Source organism: Nerophis lumbriciformis, linkage group LG39 (genome assembly GCF_033978685.3).
Source record: "Nerophis lumbriciformis linkage group LG39, RoL_Nlum_v2.1, whole genome shotgun sequence".
In the NCBI taxonomy this organism is placed as follows: domain Eukaryota; kingdom Metazoa; phylum Chordata; class Actinopteri; order Syngnathiformes; family Syngnathidae; genus Nerophis; species Nerophis lumbriciformis.
The window spans coordinates 21,582,501-21,604,969 of NC_084586.2; the positions used below are offsets into that span (position 1 = coordinate 21,582,501).

Genomic DNA, 22,469 nt, shown 5'->3' on the forward strand with positions numbered 1-22,469 from the left:
CTTCCATCCTTCACAATAAAAGCGCTGTGTGCAGCATCCTGTCTGTTTGTGGAATGGCTGCCATTCATATTGCACATTATTCACATAATCAACGGTACCAATTTTCAGTACTTTTCTGTGTCTTAATAAATGGTCATTGTTTGATAATACCATTTTAATTTTTTTATGTAACATAAAAATAAGTTGATTATGATAACTGTGTTGTCAACATTAACAAAATAAATTCAAAATGGAATAATATAGAATTAAATCATGTTAATGTTTACCTCAAATAATAAAATAAATACAATGTTAATGATTTTACTTCAATAATAAAATAGAGTAACAAAATAAAATTAAGTTAGAATTATATAGAATAAAATAATGTCAATGTTTATGTCAAATAATAAACAAATAAAATGTTAATGTTTATTTCAATAATAAAATATAGTAATAAAATAAAATTTTAATAATATAACATAAAATGTCATTATTTACCTCAAATATTAAAATAAATAAAATGTTAATGTTTAATTAAAAAATACAATTTAAAATATAGAATAAAAATAATGTTAATATTTACTTCAAATAATAGAATAGATAACATGTTAATGTTGACAAAATAGAGTAGCAAATAAAAATAAAAATATAATAAAGTAGAATAAAAATAATGTTACCTCAAATAATAATATAAATAAAATGTTAATGTTTATGTCAATAATAAATTGGAAAACATAAAATAACATAGCTGTTGTCCTTACAAGACATTATATGACAGTACTGTATAGGGTATCTATGGTATGTCGTCTAAACTAGGAAGTAGCTTTTTCCAGGAAGCTGAATGTTATGTTGTGCTCTACAGAGTGTTTACACTGTAAGTATTGTGCTTATTACACACCAGCTATTTGGTTGTAACATTCATCTTACTTGTAGTTTTTATTCCCAACTTTGGAAGTGTTGAAATGGCCATGCAAAATTGCTAATGCTAATAGTAGCCTGTCTATGGCAAATCCAATGGCAAGGCAAGGCAAGGCAACTTTATTCATATAGCACGTTTACAACAATTTTGAAAATGGACCAAAGTGCTTTACAGGTTAAAAAGCATAGAGCAAAAAACAAACAAAGAACATAAACAATGAATGAGCTAAACAAGATAGTGCAAAAGCAATACGGTAAAAGGGTTTGAATAAAAAGTAAAAATTGCAAAATAAAAATAACAATAAAAGTGCGACGAATTGAAAAAAAAAAAAAAAAAAATGTTACGCCAGCGCATTTTGGGAAGAGTGCAGCCTTAATGTACATTCAAGTGTTCTCTGTAAAGCATACCGTATTTTTCGGAGTATAAGTCGCACCGGCCGAAAATAAAGTTAAAGTTAAAGTTAAAGTACCAATGATTGTCACACACACACTAGGTGTGGCGAAATTATTCTCTGCATTTGACCCATCACCCTTGATCACCCCCTGGGAGGTGAGGGGAGCAGTGGGCAGCAGCGGTGGCTGCGCCCGGGAATCATTTTGGTGATTTAACCCCCAATTCCAAATGCACAATAAAGAAGGAAAAAAACATATACAGGTAAAAGCCAGTAAATTAGAATATTTTGAAAAACTTGATTTATTTCAGTAATTGCATTCAAAAGGTGTAACTTGTACATTATATTTATTCATTGCACACAGACTGATGCATTCAAATGTTTATTTCATTTAATTTTGATGATTTGAAGTGGCAACAAATGAAAATCCAAAATTCCGTGTGTCACAAAATTAGAATATTACTTAAGGCTAATACAAAAAAGGGATTTTTAGAAATGTTGGCCAACTGAAAAGTATGAAAATGAAAAATATGAGCATGTACAATACTCAATACTTGGTTGGAGCTCCTTTTGCCTCAATTACTGCGTTAATGCGGCGTGGCATGGAGTCGATGAGTTTCTGGCACTGCTCAGGTGTTATGAGAGCCCAGGTTGCTCTGATAGTGGCCTTCAACTCTTCTGCGTTTTTGGGTCTGGCATTCTGCATCTTCCTTTTCACAATACCCCACAGATTTTCTATGGGGCTAAGGTCAGGGGAGTTGGCGGGCCAATTTAGAACAGAAATACCATGGTCTGTAAACCAGGCACGGGTAGATTTTGCGCTGTGTGCAGGCGCCAAGTCCTGTTGGAACTTGAAATCTCCATTTCCATAGAGCAGGTCAGCAGCAGGAAGCATGAAGTGTTCTAAAACTTGCTGGTAGACGGCTGCGTTGACCCTGGATCTCAGGAAACAGAGTGGACCAACACCAGCAGATGACATGGCACCCCAAACCATCACTGATGGTGGAAACTTTACACTAGACTTCAGGCAACGTGGATCCTGTGCCTCTCCTGTCTTCCTCCAGACTCTGGGACCTCGATTTCCAAAGGAAATGCAAAATTTGCATGGTTGGGTGATGGTTTGGGGTGCCATGTCATCTGCTGGTGTCGGTCCACTCTGTTTCCTGAGATCCAGGGTCAACGCAGCCGTCTACCAGCAAGTTTTAGAGCACTTCATGCTTCCTGCTGCTGACCTGCTCTATGGAGATGGAGATTTCAAGTTCCAACAGGACTTGGCGCCTGCACACAGCGCAAAATCTACCCGTGCCTGGTTTACGGACCATGGTATTTCTGTTCTAAATTGGCCAGCCAACTCCCCTGACCTTAGCCCCATAGAAAATCTGTGGGGTATTGTGAAAAGGAAGATGCAGAATGCCAGACCCAAAATCGCAGAAGAGTTGAAGGCCACTATCAGAGCAACCTGGGCTCTCATAACACCTGAGCAGTGCCAGAAACTCTTCGACTCCATGCCACGCTGCATTAACGCAGTAATTGAGGCAAAAGGAGCTCCAACCAAGTATTGAGTATTGTACATGCTCATATTTTTCATTTTCATACTTTTCAGTTGGCCAACATTTCTAAAAATCCCTTTTTTGTATTAGCCTTAAGTAATATTCTAATTTTGTGACACACGGAATTTTGGATTTTCATTTGTTGCCACTTCAAATCATCAAAATTAAATGAAATAAACATTTGAATGCATCAGTCTGTGTGCAATGAATAAATATAATGTACAAGTTACACCTTTTGAATGCAATTACTGAAATAAATCAAGTTTTTCAAAATATTCTAATTTACTGGCTTTTACCTGTATACTTCACTATTTCTTCTTTTAATACTAAATACTGCTGTTGATGGAGCGCTGCTGTAGATGTAAAACAAAAAAAAGCCAAATATTGGCGCCCATAATCGTTTGATCTCGAGTATGGATGGCAAATATCTTGACTTTAAAGATAATGATTTGTATTAATGTAACAATATGTTCATAACCGTGGTGTAGCACACTGTCACGTAGCCATCAACACACCTGAATGCATTTTGACGACATCAGCAATAACACACTATTATCTGCATCTTTGCACTCTGGTGTGGTATGGTAAATGTCAAGTGTTTCCATCTTGCACATCAGACTAACCCTTTTATTTTATGACAGCTGCCATTGTCGTCGTCTAGGCAACGGATAACCTTTGTTATTTTCCAAGCACAGATGAAGATGTACCTCCTTGTAATTGTCTTGACGCGGCAAAAGTTCTCGTGTTAGCGTAAAGCTGCAGGGTTCAAAACATTGTGTGTGTGTGTGTGTGTGTATATATATATATATATATATATATTAAGGCTGCAGCTAACGATTATTTTTCTATCGATTAATCTATAGATTATTTTTTTTCGATTAATCGGTTAATCTATAGATTATTTTTTCGATTAATCTATAGATTATTTTTCCTTTTACAGATTATTTTTTTTAATTTAAAATGAAGATGAAAAAATAAATGTTGGCCAGTTTTTTCAAAAGGCATGACTTTTATTTACAAAAAAAAAAGTATGGCCACTCAGTCAACATTGACAACAACATGACAAAATATTCTGTAACAATGTAAACATTTAACACAATTAAAAGTAGCTTATTTGCTTTTTAATGTGCAAATATAAAAGTAAACATCCAGTGCAAATCTTAATATTCTGCAATAGTATAAGCATTTCTAAAGTAAAAGTATTGCTTATTTTGCTTTAAAATGTGCAAAAATAAAGATAAACATCCAATACAAAAAAGTGCAAAACGAAATATTCTGTAACAGTGTAAACATTTCAACAAAAGTAAAAATATTGCTTATTTTGCTTAATAACACAACAATGATAGTATGATTAAAGTGAAAGTTAATTGTTGGTTTGTACATAGTATATGTAACTGTTAATGTTGTAAAAGGTATTTGCACAACTAATTAACGTTAGCGTTAAAGAGGAGCGCGTCTTTGTAAACACTGAACAGGCACGCCAAACGCGCCTCTCAGAGCGAAACAGTGTTTTAGTTTATGAATTTACAACACAGATACAAATGACACATTCATGTTTTTGTGTAATGATGACAACGTATACGCACGCGGACGATTGACTAGTTGATGGTGATGGCAAGAACGCTGTCGGGTGTTTTCTTTTCAAATGTTCGTTCATAGCCGTTGTGCTGCTATGATAGGCCATTTCCGCTCGACACAGTGTGCATACAACAACTGTCAAGTGTTTTGCTTTTTTCGCTGTGCTTATCCCACACCTACTCAGTGGCCTAGTGGTTAGAGTGTCCGTCCTGAGATCGGTAGGTTGGGAGTTCAAATCCCGGCCGAGTCATACCAAAGACTATAAAAATGGGACCCATTACCTCCCTGCTTGGCACTCAGCATCAAGGGTTGGAATTGGGGGTTAAATCACCAAAATGATTCCCGGGCGCAGCCACCGCTGCTGCCCACTGCTCCCCTCACCTCCCAGGGGGTGATCAAGGGTGATGGGTCAAATGCAGAGAATAATTTCGCCACACCTAGTGTGTGTGTGACAATCATTGGTACTTTAACTTTTAACTTTTTAAGGGATGTACCAATGCTGAAAGTGGCTTCTGGATTTCACTCAAAAGACCAGACCGTAGTTACTTTTTCCTTTTATTTTCCTTTAGTTTGCAACAGTTTTTCCAACCAAGAAACAGCTTCTTTTTTCTTCTTTAGTCTTTTTAGCAGTCTTTAGCAGTGTTAGTAGACTTTAGTTTCTTTAGCTGTCATTAGCTGTCTTTAGTAGCCTTTAGTAGCCTTTAGCTTCTTTAGTAGCCTTTAGCTTCTTTAGTAGGTGAAAAACCTTTAAGGACAAAACACCACAAGATTAACATGCTGTAAAAAATCAATCAATTATCAATCCCATAATTTACAATTATTAATTAGGCTATCAAACTCTTAACCATTAAACAAAAGCAAGAAAATGGACACATCTTTTCCCTTTAAGTTAAAACAGATTTTAAATAAATTGTCTCAACATAAATGCACCAAGATACATATAAAATACATTTAAACCCAGAAACACAATAGATAAATGCAACAGAAAACCCAATATGCAAATATATAAATACCTAACCAATTAACCACCTATTTAGATACACATTTAAAATCCATATTCAATATAAATATATTATTAATTTAGCAGTGAAACACTCAATCTTAAACGCCATCTACTGGTAGAAAAATGCCCCTTTTTCTATGCCCTCACCAGCAGCCAATGATCCAACACAGTTAAATCCAACACTTTAAATTGAGCGACTTCACCCTCCTGATGAAGCAAACTGCTCCAACATTTATCAAACTAAGCAAAGAATATCAACACTAAACAACAGTTACATAACACACTGTGTGTATTTAGCCTCCAGACTAAGCACGCTACATGCACACAACCCCCCCCAATCTCACCAGCGCAACAGGTGCGCCACACCCACGAAGAGAAATATTAAATCTTACATACTTTTGGCACAACTCTTGGTTATCTGTAATGAACTAAACCTTTTTCCACTCTGCGCTGGCGTCTTTTGTACTCCTTGATTTGACAAAGCTGTCTAATTACCGGGCTCGCGCACCAGCAGATGAGACGGGAGCCCGCCGCGTTATACCTGCGCGTGAACGTAAACTGATCGGCTCTGATTTTATAAGCCGACTGGCCGAAATAATGCCGAATTATATACATTTCCTGGGGTTGCCTAGGTGAATAGGGATGCGGATCATCAATCAATCAATCTTTATTTATATAGCCCTAAATCACAAGTGTCTCAAAGGGCTGCACAAGCCACAACGACATCCTCGGTACAAAGCCCACATACGGGCAAGGAAAAACTCACCCCAGTGGGACGTCGATGTGAATGACTATGAGAAACCTTGGAGAGGACCGCATATGTGGGTAACCCCCCCCCTCTAGGGGAGACCGAAAGCAATGGATGTCGAGTGGGTCTGACATAATATTGTGAGAGTCCAGTCCATAGTGGATCCAACATAATAGTAAGAGTCCAGTCCATAGTGGGGCCAGCAGGACACCATCCCGAGCGGAGACGGGTCAGCAGCGTAGAGATGTTCCCAGCCGATGCACAGGCGAGCGGTCCACCCCGGGTCCCGACTCTGGACAGCCAGCACTTCATCCATGGCCACCGGACCTGTGCCCCCCCCCCCCCTCAAGGAAAAGGGGAGCAGAGGAGAAAAGAAAAGAAACGGCAGATCAACTGGTCTAACAGGGGGGCTATTTAAAGGCTAGAGTATACAAATGAGTTTTAAGATGGGACTTAAATGCTTCTACTGAGGTAGCATCTCTAATTGTTACCGGGAGGGCATTCCATAGTACTGGAGCCCGAATAGAAAACGCTCTATAGCCCGCAGACTTTTTTTGGGCTCTGGGAATCACTAATAAGCCGGAGTTCTTTGAACGCAGATTTCTTGCCGGGACATATGGTACAATGCAATCGACAAGATAGGACGGAGCTAGACCGTGTAGTATTTTATACGTAAGTAGTAAAACCTTAAAGTCACTTCTTAAGTGCACAGGATGTGCTCTAAGATAAAATATAATTTTATTAAGTGGGGTTTGGCTGGTTGCTAAACAGCCACGGTTGCGAGCTCGCGCGTCAGCTGACGAGACAGCTGTTCGCCGCTACAACATTATTAGGCCGTTTATTGAAATACTTCCACACTTTTGACGACTTTTGGCGTGCTTTTTTTCCCTCGCTCGCACCGCTCGCATCGTCTGCTTTGCGCTCCGCCATGACGGCAGTTTGACGTAAATATGCGACGCGTCGACGCATAAAAACGACGTCGACGTATTTACGTAACCGATGACGTCGACTACGTCGACGCGTCGTTTCAGCCTTAAAATATATAATGTGTGTGTGTATATGAATATACTGTGTATATGTATATATATATGTGTAGGAGAGGCACACTTGTTATGGCCATCAATCACATTAGAGATAAGAGCATGGAAACTACAACTTCACATGTAGGTGAGGAAATAGAAGAAACTGACTTATTTGACAAATCAGACTCATTTAGTACATAGAAACACTGACGGTAAAAAGTGACATGACGTCAGACAAGGCAGTAAAAAAAATCTTCAATGATTAGTTTCAAACTAGTAAGAGAAGTCCACTTCCAACTAGAACACTGGTTCTTAACCTTGTTGGAGGTTCCGAACCCCACCGGCAGAGGTGGGTAGTAACGCGCTACATTTACTCCGTTACATCTACTTGAGTAACTTTTGGGATAAATTGTACTTCTAAGAGTAGTTTTAATGCAACATACTTTTACTTTTACTTGAGTATATTTATAGAGAAGAAACGCTACTTTTACTCCGCTACTTTTATCTACATTCAGCTCGCTACTCGCTACTAATTTTTATCGATCTGTTAATGCACGCTTTGTTTGTTTTGGTCTGTCAGACAGACCTTCATAGTGCCTGCGTTTCAACAAGTACAGTCACTGGTGACGTTCACTCCGTTCCACCAATCAGATGCAGTCACTGGTGACGTTGGACCAATCAAACAGAGCAAGGTGGTCACATGACCCGACTTAAACAAGTTGAAAAACTTATTGGGGTGTTACCATTTAGTGGTCAATTGTACGGAATATATACTGTACTGTGCAATCTACTAATAAAAGTTCCAATCAATCAATCAAAAGTGTGAAGGAAAAAAAGACCCTTTTTTATTTCAACCGTACATCCCGTCAAAAGCCTAAAGACTGACTGCACAGTTCCTGTCTTCACAATAAAAGTGCCGCTCCATCGCGCCTGCGCTTTCAAAATAAGAGTCTCCGAAAGCCTGCGCAAACAAGCTAGCAAGCTACGGAGTTTGCCGCCAATGTATTTCTTGTAAAGTGTATACAAACGAATATGGAAGCTGGACAAATAAGATGCCAAAAACCAACCACTTTCATGTGGTATTAGACAGAAAGGAGGAACTTTTTTTCTCCTCCATTTGAAAACGAGGACGTTATCATCACTACTGTCTGATTACAATCAATGCAAGTCATCAGAATCAGGTAATACACCAACTTATATTCTTGTCTTCATGAAAGAAAGGAATCTATATGTGTTAAACATGCATGTATATTCATTAAAACACCTTTAACATGTAAACAAAAACGGCAAAATAAATACATATAAATTATATACTGTATATATCAATGTATGTATGTATATATATATATATATATATATATATATATATATATATATATATATATATGATATGTGTGTGTATGTTACTCATCAGTTACTCAGTACTTGAGTAGTTTTTTTACAACATACTTTTTACTTTTACTCAAGTAAATATTTGGGTGACTACTCCTTACTTTTACTTGAGTAATAAATCTCTAAAGTAACAGTACTCTTACTTGAGTACAATTTCTGGCTACTCTACCCACCTCTGTTGGTCACAGAGAAACCCTACAATTCTATAATAGACTTGGGTAACATGTCGTCAATGCTGGAGGGTGCCTGGTGGGCTACATTGTGGTGGTCTACTCAAGTGCACTCACGCATACTAACAAGTGGTTGTTGTTCAGCGCTGCAGCTGTGCTGCTGCAAGTCAAGATGAACGTCAAGCGTCACCTTCGGCAGAAGAACACCCTCCCCGCCATCTTCGCCGAGACGCTGCGTCGCCACGGCGACAAGACGGCGCTCATCTTCGAAGGCACGGACGAGAGGTGGACCTTCCGGCAGCTGGACGAGTACTCCAGCCGGGTGGCCAACCTGCTGCTCCAGCGCGGCTTCAAAGTAAGACGCTAACAATGGCGGGTCCCCGCAGCTCTGCTCACCACCTCCCTGCCCGCAGGAGGGGGACGTGGTGGCCCTCTTCATGGAGAACAGCTGCCAGTACGTGGGGCTCTGGCTGGGCATGGCTAAGGTGGGCGTGGAGGCGGCGCTCATCAACTTCAACCTGCGACTGGAGGCCTTGGTGCACTGCGTCACCATCTCCAACGCCAAGGCGCTGGTCTTTGGCTCCGAGCTGGCTGGCGGTGAGTGGACTACAGTGTCTGCAGGTGGACTACAGTGTCTGCAGGTGGACTACAGTGTCTGCAGGTGGACTACAGTGTCTGCAGGTGGACTACAGTGTCTGCGGGTGGAGTAGAGTGTCTGCAGGTGGACTACAGTGTCTGCGGGTGGACTACAGTGTGTGCAGGTGGACTACAGTGTCTGCAGGTGGACTACAGTGTCTGCGGGTGGAGTAGAGTGTCTGCAGGTGGACTACAGTGTCTGCGGGTGGAGTAGAGTGTCTGCAGGTGGACTACAGTGTCTGCGGGTGGACTACAGTGTGTGCAGGTGGACTACAGTGTCTGCAGGTGGAGTAGAGTGTCTGCGGGTGGACTACAGTGTCTGCAGGTGGACTACAGTGTCTGCAGGTGGAGTAGAGTGTCTGCAGGTGGACTACAGTGTGTGCAGGTGGACTACAGTGTCTGCGGGTGGAGTAGAGTGTGTGCAGGTAGAGTGTGTGCAGGTGGACTACAGGGTCTGCAGGTGGAGTAGAGTGTGTGCAGGTGGACTACAGTGTCTGCGGGTGGCGTAGAGTGTCTGCGGGTGGAGTAGAGTGTCTGCGGGTGGAGTAGAGTGTGTGCGGGTAGAGTAGAGTGTGTACAGGTGGAGTAGAGTGTGTGCAGGTGGAGTAGAGTGTCTGCAGGTGGAGTAGAGTGTCTGCAGGTGGAGTAGAGTGTCTGCGGGTGGAGTAGAGTGTGTGCGGGTGGAGTAGAGTGTGTGCGGGTGGAGTAGAGTGTGTGCGGGTGGAGTAGAGTGTGTGCAGGTGGACTACAGTGTCTGCGGGTGGAGTAGAGTGTGTGCAGGTGGAGTAGAGTGTCTGCAGGTGGAGTAGAGTGTCTGCAGGTGGACTACAGTGTCTGCGGGTGGACTACAGTGTGTGCAGATGGACTACAGTGTCTGCGGGTGGAGTAGAGTGTGTGCAGGTAGAGTGTGTGCAGGTGGACTACAGGGTCTGCAGGTGGAGTAGAGTGTCTGCAGGTGGACTACAGTGTCTGCGGGTGGAGTAGAGTGTGTGCAGGTAGAGTGTGTGCAGGTGGACTACAGGGTCTGCAGGTGGAGTAGAGTGTGTGCAGGTGGACTACAGTGTCTGCGGGTGGCGTAGAGTGTCTGCGGGTGGAGTAGAGTGTCTGCGGGTGGAGTAGAGTGTGTGCGGGTAGAGTAGAGTGTGTACAGGTGGAGTAGAGTGTGTGCAGGTGGAGTAGAGTGTCTGCAGGTGGAGTAGAGTGTCTGCAGGTGGAGTAGAGTGTCTGCGGGTGGAGTAGAGTGTGTGCGGGTGGAGTAGAGTGTGTGCGGGTGGAGTAGAGTGTGTGCGGGTGGAGTAGAGTGTGTGCAGGTGGACTACAGTGTCTGCGGGTGGAGTAGAGTGTGTGCAGGTGGAGTAGAGTGTCTGCAGGTGGAGTAGAGTGTCTGCAGGTGGACTACAGTGTCTGCGGGTGGACTACAGTGTGTGCAGATGGACTACAGTGTCTGCGGGTGGAGTAGAGTGTGTGCAGGTAGAGTGTGTGCAGGTGGACTACAGGGTCTGCAGGTGGAGTAGAGTGTCTGCAGGTGGACTACAGTGTCTGCGGGTGGAGTAGAGTGTGTGCAGGTAGAGTGTGTGCAGGTGGACTACAGGGTCTGCAGGTGGAGTAGAGTGTGTGCAGGTGGACTACAGTGTCTGCGGGTGGAGTAGAGTGTCTGCGGGTGGAGTAGAGTGTGTGCGGGTAGAGTAGAGTGTGTGCAGGTGGAGTAGAGTGTCTGCAGGTGGAGTAGAGTGTCTGCGGGTGGAGTAGAGTGTCTGCGGGTGGAGTAGAGTGTGTGCGGGTAGAGTAGAGTGTGTGCGGGTAGAGTAGAGTGTGTGCAGGTGGACTACAGTGTCTGCAGGTGGAGTAGAGTGTCTGCAGGTGGACTACAGTGTCTGCGGGTGGAGTAGAGTGTGTGCAGGTAGAGTGTGTGCAGGTGGACTACAGGGTCTGCAGGTGGAGTAGAGTGTCTGCAGGTGGACTACAGTGTCTGCGGGTGGAGTAGAGTGTGTGCAGGTAGAGTAGAGTGTGTACAGGTGGAGTAGAGTGTCTGCGGGTGGACTACAGGGTCTGCAGGTGGAGTAGAGTGTCTGCAGGTGGACTACAGTGTCTGCGGGTGGAGTAGAGTGTCTGCGGGTGGAGTAGAGTGTCTGCGGGTGGAGTAGAGTGTGTGCAGGTAGAGTGTGTGCAGGTGGACTACAGGGTCTGCAGGTGGAGTAGAGTGTCTGCAGGTGGACTACAGTGTCTGCGGGTGGAGTAGAGTGTGTGCAGGTAGAGTAGAGTGTGTACAGGTGGAGTAGAGTGTCTGCGGGTGGACTACAGGGTCTGCGGGTGGAGTAGAGTGTCTGCGGGTGGAGTAGAGTGTCTGCGGGTGGAGTAGAGTGTCTGCGGGTGGAGTAGAGTGTGTGCAGGTAGAGTAGAGTGTGTACAGGTGGAGTAGAGTGTGTGCAGGTGGACTACAGTGTCTGTAGGTGGACTACAGTGTCTGTAGGTGGAGTAGAGTGTCTGCAGGTGGAGTAGAGTGTCTGCAGGTGGAGTAGAGTGTCTGTAGGTGGAGTAGAGTGTCTGCAGGTGGACTGCAGTCTCTGCGGGTGGAGTAGAGTGTGTTAAGATCCAGCGTGGTCATGAAAGATTGATAGCTCCTCGCCAGCTCTTAAGTGTCTGGGCTGTAGATTGCAATATCATGAGGAAAGAAAAAGAAGCTCTTCTAGTACAGTACCTTCATCAGCACCTCTAGTACAGTACCTTCATCAGCACTTCTAGTACAGTACCTTCATCAGCTCCTCTAGTACAGTACCTTCATCAGCTCCTCTAGTACAGTACCTTCATCAGCACCTCTAGTACAGTACCTTCATCAGCTCCTCTAGTACAGTACCTTCATCAGCACCTCTAGTACAGTACCTTCATCAGCTCCTCTAGTACAGTACCTTCATCAGCTCCTCTAGTACAGTACCTTCATCAGCACCTCTAGTACAGTACCTTCATCAGCTCCTCTAGTACAGTACCTTCATCAGCTCCTCTAGTACAGTACCTTCATCAGCACCTCTAGTACAGTACCTTCATCAGCACCTCTAGTCCAGTACCTTCATCAGCTCCTCTAGTACAGTACCTTCATCAGCACCTCTAGTACAGTACCTTCATCAGCACCTCTAGTACAGTACCTTCATCAGCACCTCTAGTACAGTACCTTCATCAGCTCCTCTAGTACAGTACCTTCATCAGCACCTCTAGTACAGTACCTTCATCAGCTCCTCTAGTACAGTACCTTCATCAGCACCTCTAGTCCAGTACCTTCATCAGCTGACCGCCAAAAAGATGCTTCATCATTATATTAGTGATATTAAGTGATTACAAATATTCCTACTTTTTAATTCATCTCTTTTTCCATCTATGCTGATAAAAGCACTCAATTTGAGTATTTTCTTTTCATGTGATGACGTAAATGTGGCAAATCAAAAGATAGACAATTACACAAAAGTGGCTTTATGAATTTATTTTGTAAATGTATATTCAATTTATGTTTTAAATAATATCTTATAGTATTTTTTAATTCATAATTTTATTATAAATATAATAAAATAGAGTAATAATGGTAGCACTTTAGTATGGGGAACATATTCACCATTAATTAGTTGCTTATTAAAGTAACAAATACTTAATTTAGAGTTATTTGGACACTAGGGGAACATATAAGGGTTAGGGTTACTAATAAGCAATCATTCTGAGGTTATTGAGGGAAGACGTAGTTAATGGCTTACTGGTTGTATAATAAGGCCATGCAGAATAAGGCATTAATAAGTACTTAATAATGACTAATTAAGAGCCAATATGTTACTAATACGAGTTTCCACACGGACATATTAAGTAGCGTAACGCCCGTTGTGTAAACAATGCACACCGAGGCACAACACACTGTGCATTGTTTACTCAAAATGCCGGACATTTGAGGCATTTAAGAAACTCTGCAAAAGAGGACATGTCCGGTGAAAAGAGGACGTATGGTCAGTCTATCCTAGCCCGTTAGCTGCTAGCATGCTAGCAGCTAACGGGCTAGGATAGACTGACATTTGAGTATTTTGAGTTAGAGTTGCGTGTATTTTCAATGTACGTTCAGGGTTAAGAAGGGGTTAAAAACAAAACAAACAGCAGCATTGGTGAGGGAGGGGCAGAGACAGAGAGAGAGAGAGAGAGTTATGATAAACGTGCATGCGTCGCCAGGCTCTGCTTTTTATCCATAGATTTATCACATTTAATTTTTTATTATCTATAGCAGGGGTGTCAAAAGTGTGCCCCGGAGGCCATTTGTAGCCCACAGCTAATGTTTTAAAGGCCCACGGCACATTCTAAAAATACTATTAAAATAAACAAAAACATAACAAAAGTGAAATCAAAAAGCTTAAAGGTTAAATGTAATTTAGAAAAAGTTGCAATGTTGACTAATAAAACAAAGCTGTTTTTTTTTTTCTTTCAAACAGTCATTGCTCAAAACATAATATTGAATCAAAATCAATGTTATTATGAATTATTGATATGTTTATCTTTATTTTTGCACAATTGAAAGCAAAATAAGCAATACTTTTACTTTTGAAATGCTTATACTATTGCAGAATATTAAGATTTGCACTGGATGTTTACTTTTATATTTGCACATTAAAAAGCAAATAAGCTACTTTTAATTTTGTTAAATGTTAAAAGTTTTAAATGTTGACATTGTTACAGAATATTTTGTCATGTTGTTGACTGAGTGGCCATACTTTTTTTTTTTTTTGTAAATAAAAGTCATGCCTTTTGAAAAAATTGGCCTACATTTACTTTTTCATCTTCATTTTAAATAAAAAAAATAATCGGTAAAAGGAAAAATAATCTATAGATTAATCGAAAAAAATAATCTATAGATTAACCGATTAATCGAAAAAAATAATAATAGATAGAAAAATAATCTTTAGCTGCAGCCTTACATGTAATATATATATATTAAAATTTAAAAAATGATATATAACATAAACACATTTCTAATATGATCAAATGTTGCCATATGTTGGTGTGTTGTATCATGTACTGCATGTATCTTCAACTGCTTCACTATCAATCCTTCGACTCATCATATCTTATCACACATAGCTTTTCTTATCCTTAGTGTTCCCCTCTGTGATAAGGTGGCATGACCCTTGAATCATACCCTAACCCTTTCATCCTGTAATTGAACCAGCAACCTGTTCTCATCAGAGGCCACGTACAACATGGCTTCTACAAAAGTGCTGAGCTGGGCGTGTAGACTTGATTTAAAGAGAAAGAAGCAGCAGGGGGCGATGTCTTGTTCATCCTCTGTGACCTCCTGTGCCCTGCAGCCGTGTCCCAGGTCCACTCTTCCATGGGCCAGACGCTGCAGATCTTCTGCTGCGGACCCTGGGACCCCAAACGGGTGCCGCGGGGTACCGAGTGCCTGGAGCCGCTGCTGGCCGCCGCCCCTTCGCACCTGCCCAGTCGACCTCAACGCTGCTTCACAGGTAAGGAAACAGTCTAGAGGGTATATAATAATATTTCAATACATGATCAACTAATCATGACTTCTAGAAATAAACGACACCGATTGGAAAAAGGAGTTCTTAACTTTACAATTGAACTCAGTTTTTATTGTATTTCTAATTCATCTAGTAAGATGTTATTGTCTCATATTTAGCGCGGCGCTACATAAGCCGCACACACTACATTTGAAAAGAACAAAGTGATTTCCATATACAGGTAAAAGCCAGTAAATTAGAATATTTTGAAAAACTTGATTTATTTCAGTAATTGCATTCAAAAGGTGTAACTTGTACATTATATTTATTCATTGCACACAGACTGATGCATTCAAATGTTTATTTCATTTAATTTTGATGATTTGAAGTGGCAACAAATGAAAATCCAAAAATTCCGTGTGTCACAAAATTAGAATATTGTGTAAGGGTTCAATTTTGAAGACACCTGGTGCCACAAACTAATCAGCTGATTAACTCAAAACACCTGCAAAGGGCTTTAAATGGTCTCTCAGTCCAGTTCTGAAGCCTACACAAACATGGGGAAGACTTCAGATTTGACAGCTGTCCAAAAGGCAACCATCGACACATTGCACAAGGAGGGAAAGACACAAAAGGTTATTGCTGAAGAGGCTGGCTGTTCTCAGAGCTCTGTGTCCAAACACATTAATGGAGAGGCAAAGGGAAGGAAAAACTGTGGTCAGAAAAAGTGTACAAGCGATAGGGATCACCGCGCCCTGGTCAAGATTGTGAAAAAAAACCCATTCAAAAATGTGGGGGAGATTCAGAAGGAGTGGACAGCTGCTGGAGTCAGTGCTTCAAGATCCACCACCAAGAGACGCTTGAAAGACATGGGTTTCAACTGCCGCATACCTCGTGTCAAGCCACTGTTGACCAAGAAACAGCGCGCAAAGCGTCTCACCTGGGCTAAGGACAAAAAGAGCTGGACTGCTGCTGAGTGGTCCAAAGTCATGTTTTCTGACGAAAGCAAATTTTGCATTTCTAAAGCTTTTGCTTTCTATTTACTGTTTTAATTGGTTTTACCCTTTGAAATTGTTTTTAATCACATTTATTTTATATTGTTTTTAATTGTGTTTAATATTGTTGTGCAGCACTTTGGAAACATTTTGTTGTTTAAATGTGCTATATAAATAAAGTGGATTGGATTGGATTGGATTTCCTTTGGAAATCGAGGTCCCAGAGTCTGGAGGAAGACAGGAGAGGCACAGGATCCACGTTGCCTGAAGTCTAGTGTAAAGTTTCCACCATCAGTGATGGTTTGGGGTGCCATGTCATCTGCTGGTGTCGGTCCACTCTGTTTCCTGAGATCCAGGGTCAACGCAGCCGTCTACCAGCAAGTTTTAGAGCACTTCATGCTTCCTGCTGCTGACCTGCTCTATGGAGATGGAGATTTCAAGTTCCAACAGGACTTGGCGCCTGCACACAGCGCAAAATCTACCCGTGCCTGGTTTACGGACCATGGTATTTCTGTTCTAAATTGGCCCGCCAACTCCCCTGACCTTAGCCCCATAGAAAATCTGTGGGGTATTGTGAAAAGGAAGATGCAGAATGCCAGACCCAAAAACGCAGAAGAGTTGAAGGCCACTATCAGAGCAACCTGGGCTCTCATAACACCTGAGCAGTGCCAGAAACTCATCGACTCCATGCCACGCCGCATTAACGCAGTAATTGAGGCAAAAGGAGCTCCAACCAAGTATTGAGTATTGTACATGCTCATATTTTTCATTTTCATACTTTTCAATTGGCCAACATTTCTAAAAATCCCTTTTTTGTATTAGCCTTAAGTAATATTCTAATTTTGTGACACACGGAATTTTGGATTTTCATTTGTTGCCACTTCAAATCATCAAAATTAAATGAAATAAACATTTGAATGCATCAGTCTGTGTGCAATGAATAAATATAATGTACAAGTTACACCTTTTGAATGCAATTACTGAAATAAATCAAGTTTTTCAAAATATTCTAATTTACTGGCTTTTACCTGTACATTGGAAAATGACTTATTTACACAGAAATATTTTGTCTGTGCTTACCTTGATTGTTTCCAACAACACGGCAGTAAAACGGCTGATCAAACATAACAGAAATCATGGTCATGGACCCACGAGCTGCGCAAGCTAGCTCTCCAATCAGCTAAACAGACTCAATAACTCCACTCTGACGTTTTGGTGAATTTACTGAGGAATTTGTGAAAGTGAAACAATACAAAAATAATGCCATTGTAAGTTAATAATACTAACACAGATACTTGTAAACCTGTTGGCATATCAGCAAGCTTGATTACATTACGATAGCATGTACAAATTTGAAAACACTCCTACAGACATCACACATGGGACGCTTTAGTAAGTAAGAATTGTTTTAGTTATATTGTAAAACTTACAAACATTGCTCGGAGTGATGAATGAGGAACCTATATGAGTAAAAAGTCTATGGACGGCTAGAGGAGGGAATGGCACTTCTACTTCCGGCTGAAAGCACGAAATGGAAGGACAGTGCAGCACCTACAGTGAGCCAACTTGTCCAAAAGATGGCACCCTAGCTCAAACAGTAGCACACCTTTTCAAGGTATTTGCTTGTTTTATTTTTAACTATTTGCATTATGGCCGTCGGCGAAGGAAAAATCCATAAATTCGCGTAGGAAAAAAGTAGAATTTACGGTTGTCATCGTCCCAGTCCGAAAATCCAAATCAATGTAAACAAAATGTTGAAATCACATTGAACACTTAACAATAATCTCCTCAAATGAAGGTGCAAAAATCACGAATATGTAAGAAATGCTTCATAAAGTTTTAAGAAAATAGTGCAAAGTTTGAAAATGTAAACATAGAAACCTGAGAAGAACTATTTTCTTCTCGTGGTTTAGTGGCAGGAAGTTACAGCTGTGCTCTAAAGGGTGAGCGGTGCGGTATTAGCGCTCTTGCCTTGCATCATGTACACATTGGTCCGACTACGGTCCCTTTGAAAACATCCAATAAGTGTCCAGGTGACTTTTCCTCTTTGGTCCACCATTTCTTCACTTGGACTTTTTCTTCTCACTCCATGCAAAGAATCAAGCAAACTTGATAGTTGATACTGTCACCTGATTGGCTGCTAGCGTGACCACTTCCTGCGTTGCTCGGTTACCAGGGAGCGAGTGCAACCAACCTTGCTTCCGTACTTCACCTTTCTTCCCACCAAGAAGAAAAAAAATGATCCAACGTTTTATACAACGTATTTTTTAACTGATATAAATTACGTGTCGATATATATTGATATCGTTTTATCGCCCGGCCCTAATTTTAGTGTCAATGCAGACGCCAAACAGAATCTACCTGCAGATACACCTTGGACTACAAAGTCAGCTGTTATTCAACATACCGTATTTTCCGCACCATAAGGCGCCCTGGGTTATAAGCCGCGCCTTCAATGAACGGCATATTTCAAAACTTTGTCCACCTATAAGCCGCCCCGTGTTATAAGCCGCATCTAACTGCGCTAAAGGAATGTCAAAAAAACAGTCAGTCAAACTTTAATAATATATTAAAAACCAGCGTGATGTGGGCGCGCATGGAGTCGTATATCAACATGGACGGAGCTGCGTGAAAAAAGCCACCCGGCCTCTTCGCGTAAACTTACCTTAACCACTCGCTCATCTTTTCTTCATCCATCCATCCCTTCGAGTTAGCTTTTATGATGACGCCGGCTGGAAAGGTCTCTTTTGGCAAGGTCTTCCTTTTGAATATCACCATGGGTGGAAGTTTCTGGCCATTAGCATGGCAAGCTAGAACCACAGTGAAGGATGACTTCTCATTCCCTGTGGTGCGAATATTCACCGTACGTGCTCCCGTTGTATCCACAGTGCGGTTCACAGGAATATCAAAAGTCAGTGGAACCTCGTCCATGTTGATAATGTTCTCTGGCCGGATCTTTTTTTCAGCTATCTTGTTTTTACAATATGCACGGAAAGTAGCCAGCTTTTCTTGAAAGTCTTTAGGCAGTTGCTGTGAAATAGTAGTCCGTGTGCGGATGGAGAGATTGCGTCTTTTCATGAACCGGATCCCTGTCGCTTAGTAGGAGCCATTTTGTGGTCTTTACAGATGTAAACACACAAAGGAAATGAAACGTAATATCCGCGCGCTTTTTCTTCTTCTACGCGGGCGGGTGGTTGCTTACAGTAGAAGAAGAAGCGCTTCCTGTTCTATGGGGGCGGGTGCTTACCTTGGTTGGTTGCTTGCGTAGAAGAAGAAGCACTTCCTCTTCTACGGGGAAAAAAGATGGCGGCTGTTTACCGTAGTTGCGAGACCGAAACTTTATGAAAATGAATCTTAATATTAATCCATATATAAAGCGCACCGGGTTAAAAGCCGCACTGTCAGCTTTTGAGTAAATTTGTGGTTTTTAGGTGCGGCTAATAGTGCGGAAAATACGGTACTTCACAGAAAAATAGGAAGTTGACTTGATAACACCTTAGCTTTCTTTGAATACACACACACACACACTCACACACACACACACACACACACACACACACACACACACACACACACACACACACTCACACACACACACACGCACACACGATAACGCCATCGTTTCCTTCCCATCTGCTGACTTGCACAACGCTGCAATCAGTGAGGACAAAGTTTCCACAATAAAAGCATGGACCTTTGCCCGCGTGCACTCTGATAACAATTTGACACCGAAACCTTCTCAAATCTTTCGGTGAAAGTGAAGACTTTGATCACAGTCAAACCTGCGCGTGAATAAAGATGATCCAAAATGTATTTCCAGACCTTTCAAAATAAAACGGGACCACAAAATAATGTTGTTATTGGCTTCATTTAAACAAAAAAATCTATTGTATCCTCCTGTGGTGTGTAGTGAAGCATGTTTAGAGATTCCTCGTCCTGCAGTGATAATGATACTTTTAAGGAACTTTATTTGTCACCACGGAGGCGAGGGTTAGTGATTTAGAAGTAGCTAAAACACTGGAGGGATGTTAGCCGCCCGCTAGCTATGTTTTAAAGCGCCTGTCTTCAGTGTTTATAGCTTCAGCTTCATCGTTTGTTTTGAAGCCAAAATTCGTCCATTCTCCTTCTCCTGTATCCACTCTGTTTCCGCTTCTCAGTGCTCTGTGTGTGTGTTGACTCACATGCGCCTCGGCTCAGCAATGTCACCACATCACCATCATGTCCGTGAAGAGAAAAAAAAAAGTACTGGTATTTTTCAAAAACACCACTCTACCTTTTTTTAATGAATGATTCCCACAGTACCGTATTTTCCGCACTATAAGGCGCACCTAAAAACCACAAATTTTCTCAAAAGCTGACAGTGCGCCTTATAACCCGGTGCGCTTTATATATGGATAAATATTAAGATTCATTTTCATAAAGTTTCGGTCTCGTAACTACGGTAAACAGCCGCCATCTTATTTTCCCGGTAGAACAGGAAGCGCTTCTTCTTCTACGCAAGCAACCGCCAAGGTAAGCACCCGCCCCCATAGAACAGGAAGCGCTTCTTCTTCTACTGTAAGCAACCACCCGCCCGCGTAGAAGAAGAAAAAGCGCGCGGATATTACCGTACGTTTCATTTCCTTTGTGTGTTTACATCTGTAAAGACCACAAAATGGCTCCTACTAAACGACAGGGATCCGGTTCATGAAAAGACGCAATCTCTCCATCCGCACACGGATTACTATTTCACAGCAACTGATATTCCTGTGAACCGCACTGTGGATACAACGGGAGCACGTACGGTGAATATTCGCACCACAGGGAATGAGAAGTCATCCTTCACTGTGGTTCTAGCTTGCCATGCTAATGGCCAGAAACTTCCACCCATGGTGATATTCAAAAGGAAGACCTTGCCAAAAGAGACCTTTCCAGCCGGCGTCATCATAAAAGCTAACTCGAAGGGATGGATGAAGAAAAGATGAGCGAGTGGTTAAGGTAAGTTTAAGTTTACGCGAAGAGGCCGGGTGGCTTTTTTCACGCAGCTCCGTCCATGTTGATATACGACTCCATGCGCGCCCACATCACGCTGGTTTTTAATATATTATTAAAGTTTGACTGACCTATTTGACTGTTTTTTTGACATTCCTTTAGCGCAGTTAGATGCGGCTTACAACACGGGGCGGCTTATAGGTGGACAAAGTTTTGAAATATGCCGTTCATTGAAGGCGCGGCTTATAACCCAGGGCGCCTTATGGTGCGGAAAATACGGTACTTTATTGTAGCGGTACAGCATGCAAAGTAGTATTTGAGTATTAGTGCTGTGTTTCCTCCAGACCGCCTGTTCTACATCTACACGTCCGGAACCACGGGGATGCCCAAAGCTGCCATTGTGGTGCACAGCAGGTATGGCACCAGCGCAGGAAGTCTGGCGCCAGTTGTAACATGGCCTAACGTTGCACCTGTGCATCGCAGGTATTACCGCATGGCCGCTCTGGTCTATTATGGCTTCAGGATGACGCCGGACGACGTCTTGTACGACTGCCTTCCACTCTACCACTCAGCAGGTACCAGACAATAGCACCGTTTACTCCTTCCGCTCTACCACTCAGCAGGTATCAGACAATAGCACCGTTTACTCCTTCCACTCTGCAGGTATCAGACAATAGCACCGTTTACTCCTTCCGCTCTACCACTCTGCAGGTATCAGACAATAGCACCGTTTACTCCTTCCGCTCTACCACTCAGCAGGTACCAGACAATAGCACCGTTTACTCCTTCCGCTCTACCACTCAGCAGGTACCAGACAATAGCACCGTTTACTCCTTCCGCTCTACCACTCTGCAGGTATCAGACAATAGCACCGTTTACTCCTTCCACTCGGCAGGTACCAGACAATAGCACCGTTTACTCCTTCCGCTCTACCACTCTGCAGGTACCAGACAATAGCACCATTTACTCCTTCCGCTCTACCACTCGGCAGGTACCAGACAATAGCACCGTTTACTCCTTCCGCTCTACCACTCTGCAGGTATCAGACAATAGCACCGTTTACTCCTTCCGCTCTACCACTCTGCAGGTATCAGACAATAGCACCGTTTACTCCTTCCGCTCTACCACTCTGCAGGTATCAGACAATAGCACCGTTTACTCCTTCCGCTCTACCACTCAGCAGGTATCAGACAATAGCACCGTTTACTCCTTCCGCTCTACCACTCTGCAGGTATCAGACAATAGCACCGTTTACTCCTTCCGCTCTACCACTCTGCAGGTATCAGACAATAGCACCGTTTACTCCTTCCGCTCTACCACTCTGCAGGTATCAGACAGTAGCACCGTTTACTCCTTCCGCTCTACCACTCTGCAGGTATCAGACAGTAGCACCGTTTACTCCTTCCGCTCTACCACTCTGCAGGTACCAGACAATAGCACCGTTTACTCCTTCCGCTCTACCACTCTGCAGGTATCAGACAATAGCACCGTTTACTCCTTCCGCTCTACCACTCTGCAGGTATCAGACAATAGCACCGTTTACTCCTTCCGCTCTACCACTCAGCAGGTATCAGACAATAGCACCGTTTACTCCTTCCGCTCTACCACTCTGCAGGTATCAGACAATAGCACCGT

General features: G+C 42.4%; 1 protein-coding gene across 1 annotated transcript in view; it reads left to right on the forward strand.

The window, feature by feature from the left end:
- Positions 1-22,469, forward strand: part of slc27a4 (solute carrier family 27 member 4) — a 74,377-nt gene that overhangs the window by 8,793 nt on the left and 43,115 nt on the right. The window contains exons 3-7 of the mRNA XM_061931936.1: positions 8,897-9,107; positions 9,166-9,349; positions 14,716-14,874; positions 21,179-21,248; positions 21,318-21,409. Of these exons, the coding sequence (XP_061787920.1) occupies positions 8,897-9,107; positions 9,166-9,349; positions 14,716-14,874; positions 21,179-21,248; positions 21,318-21,409 (716 nt within the window). The remainder of the gene's footprint in view (positions 1-8,896; positions 9,108-9,165; positions 9,350-14,715; positions 14,875-21,178; positions 21,249-21,317; positions 21,410-22,469) is intronic.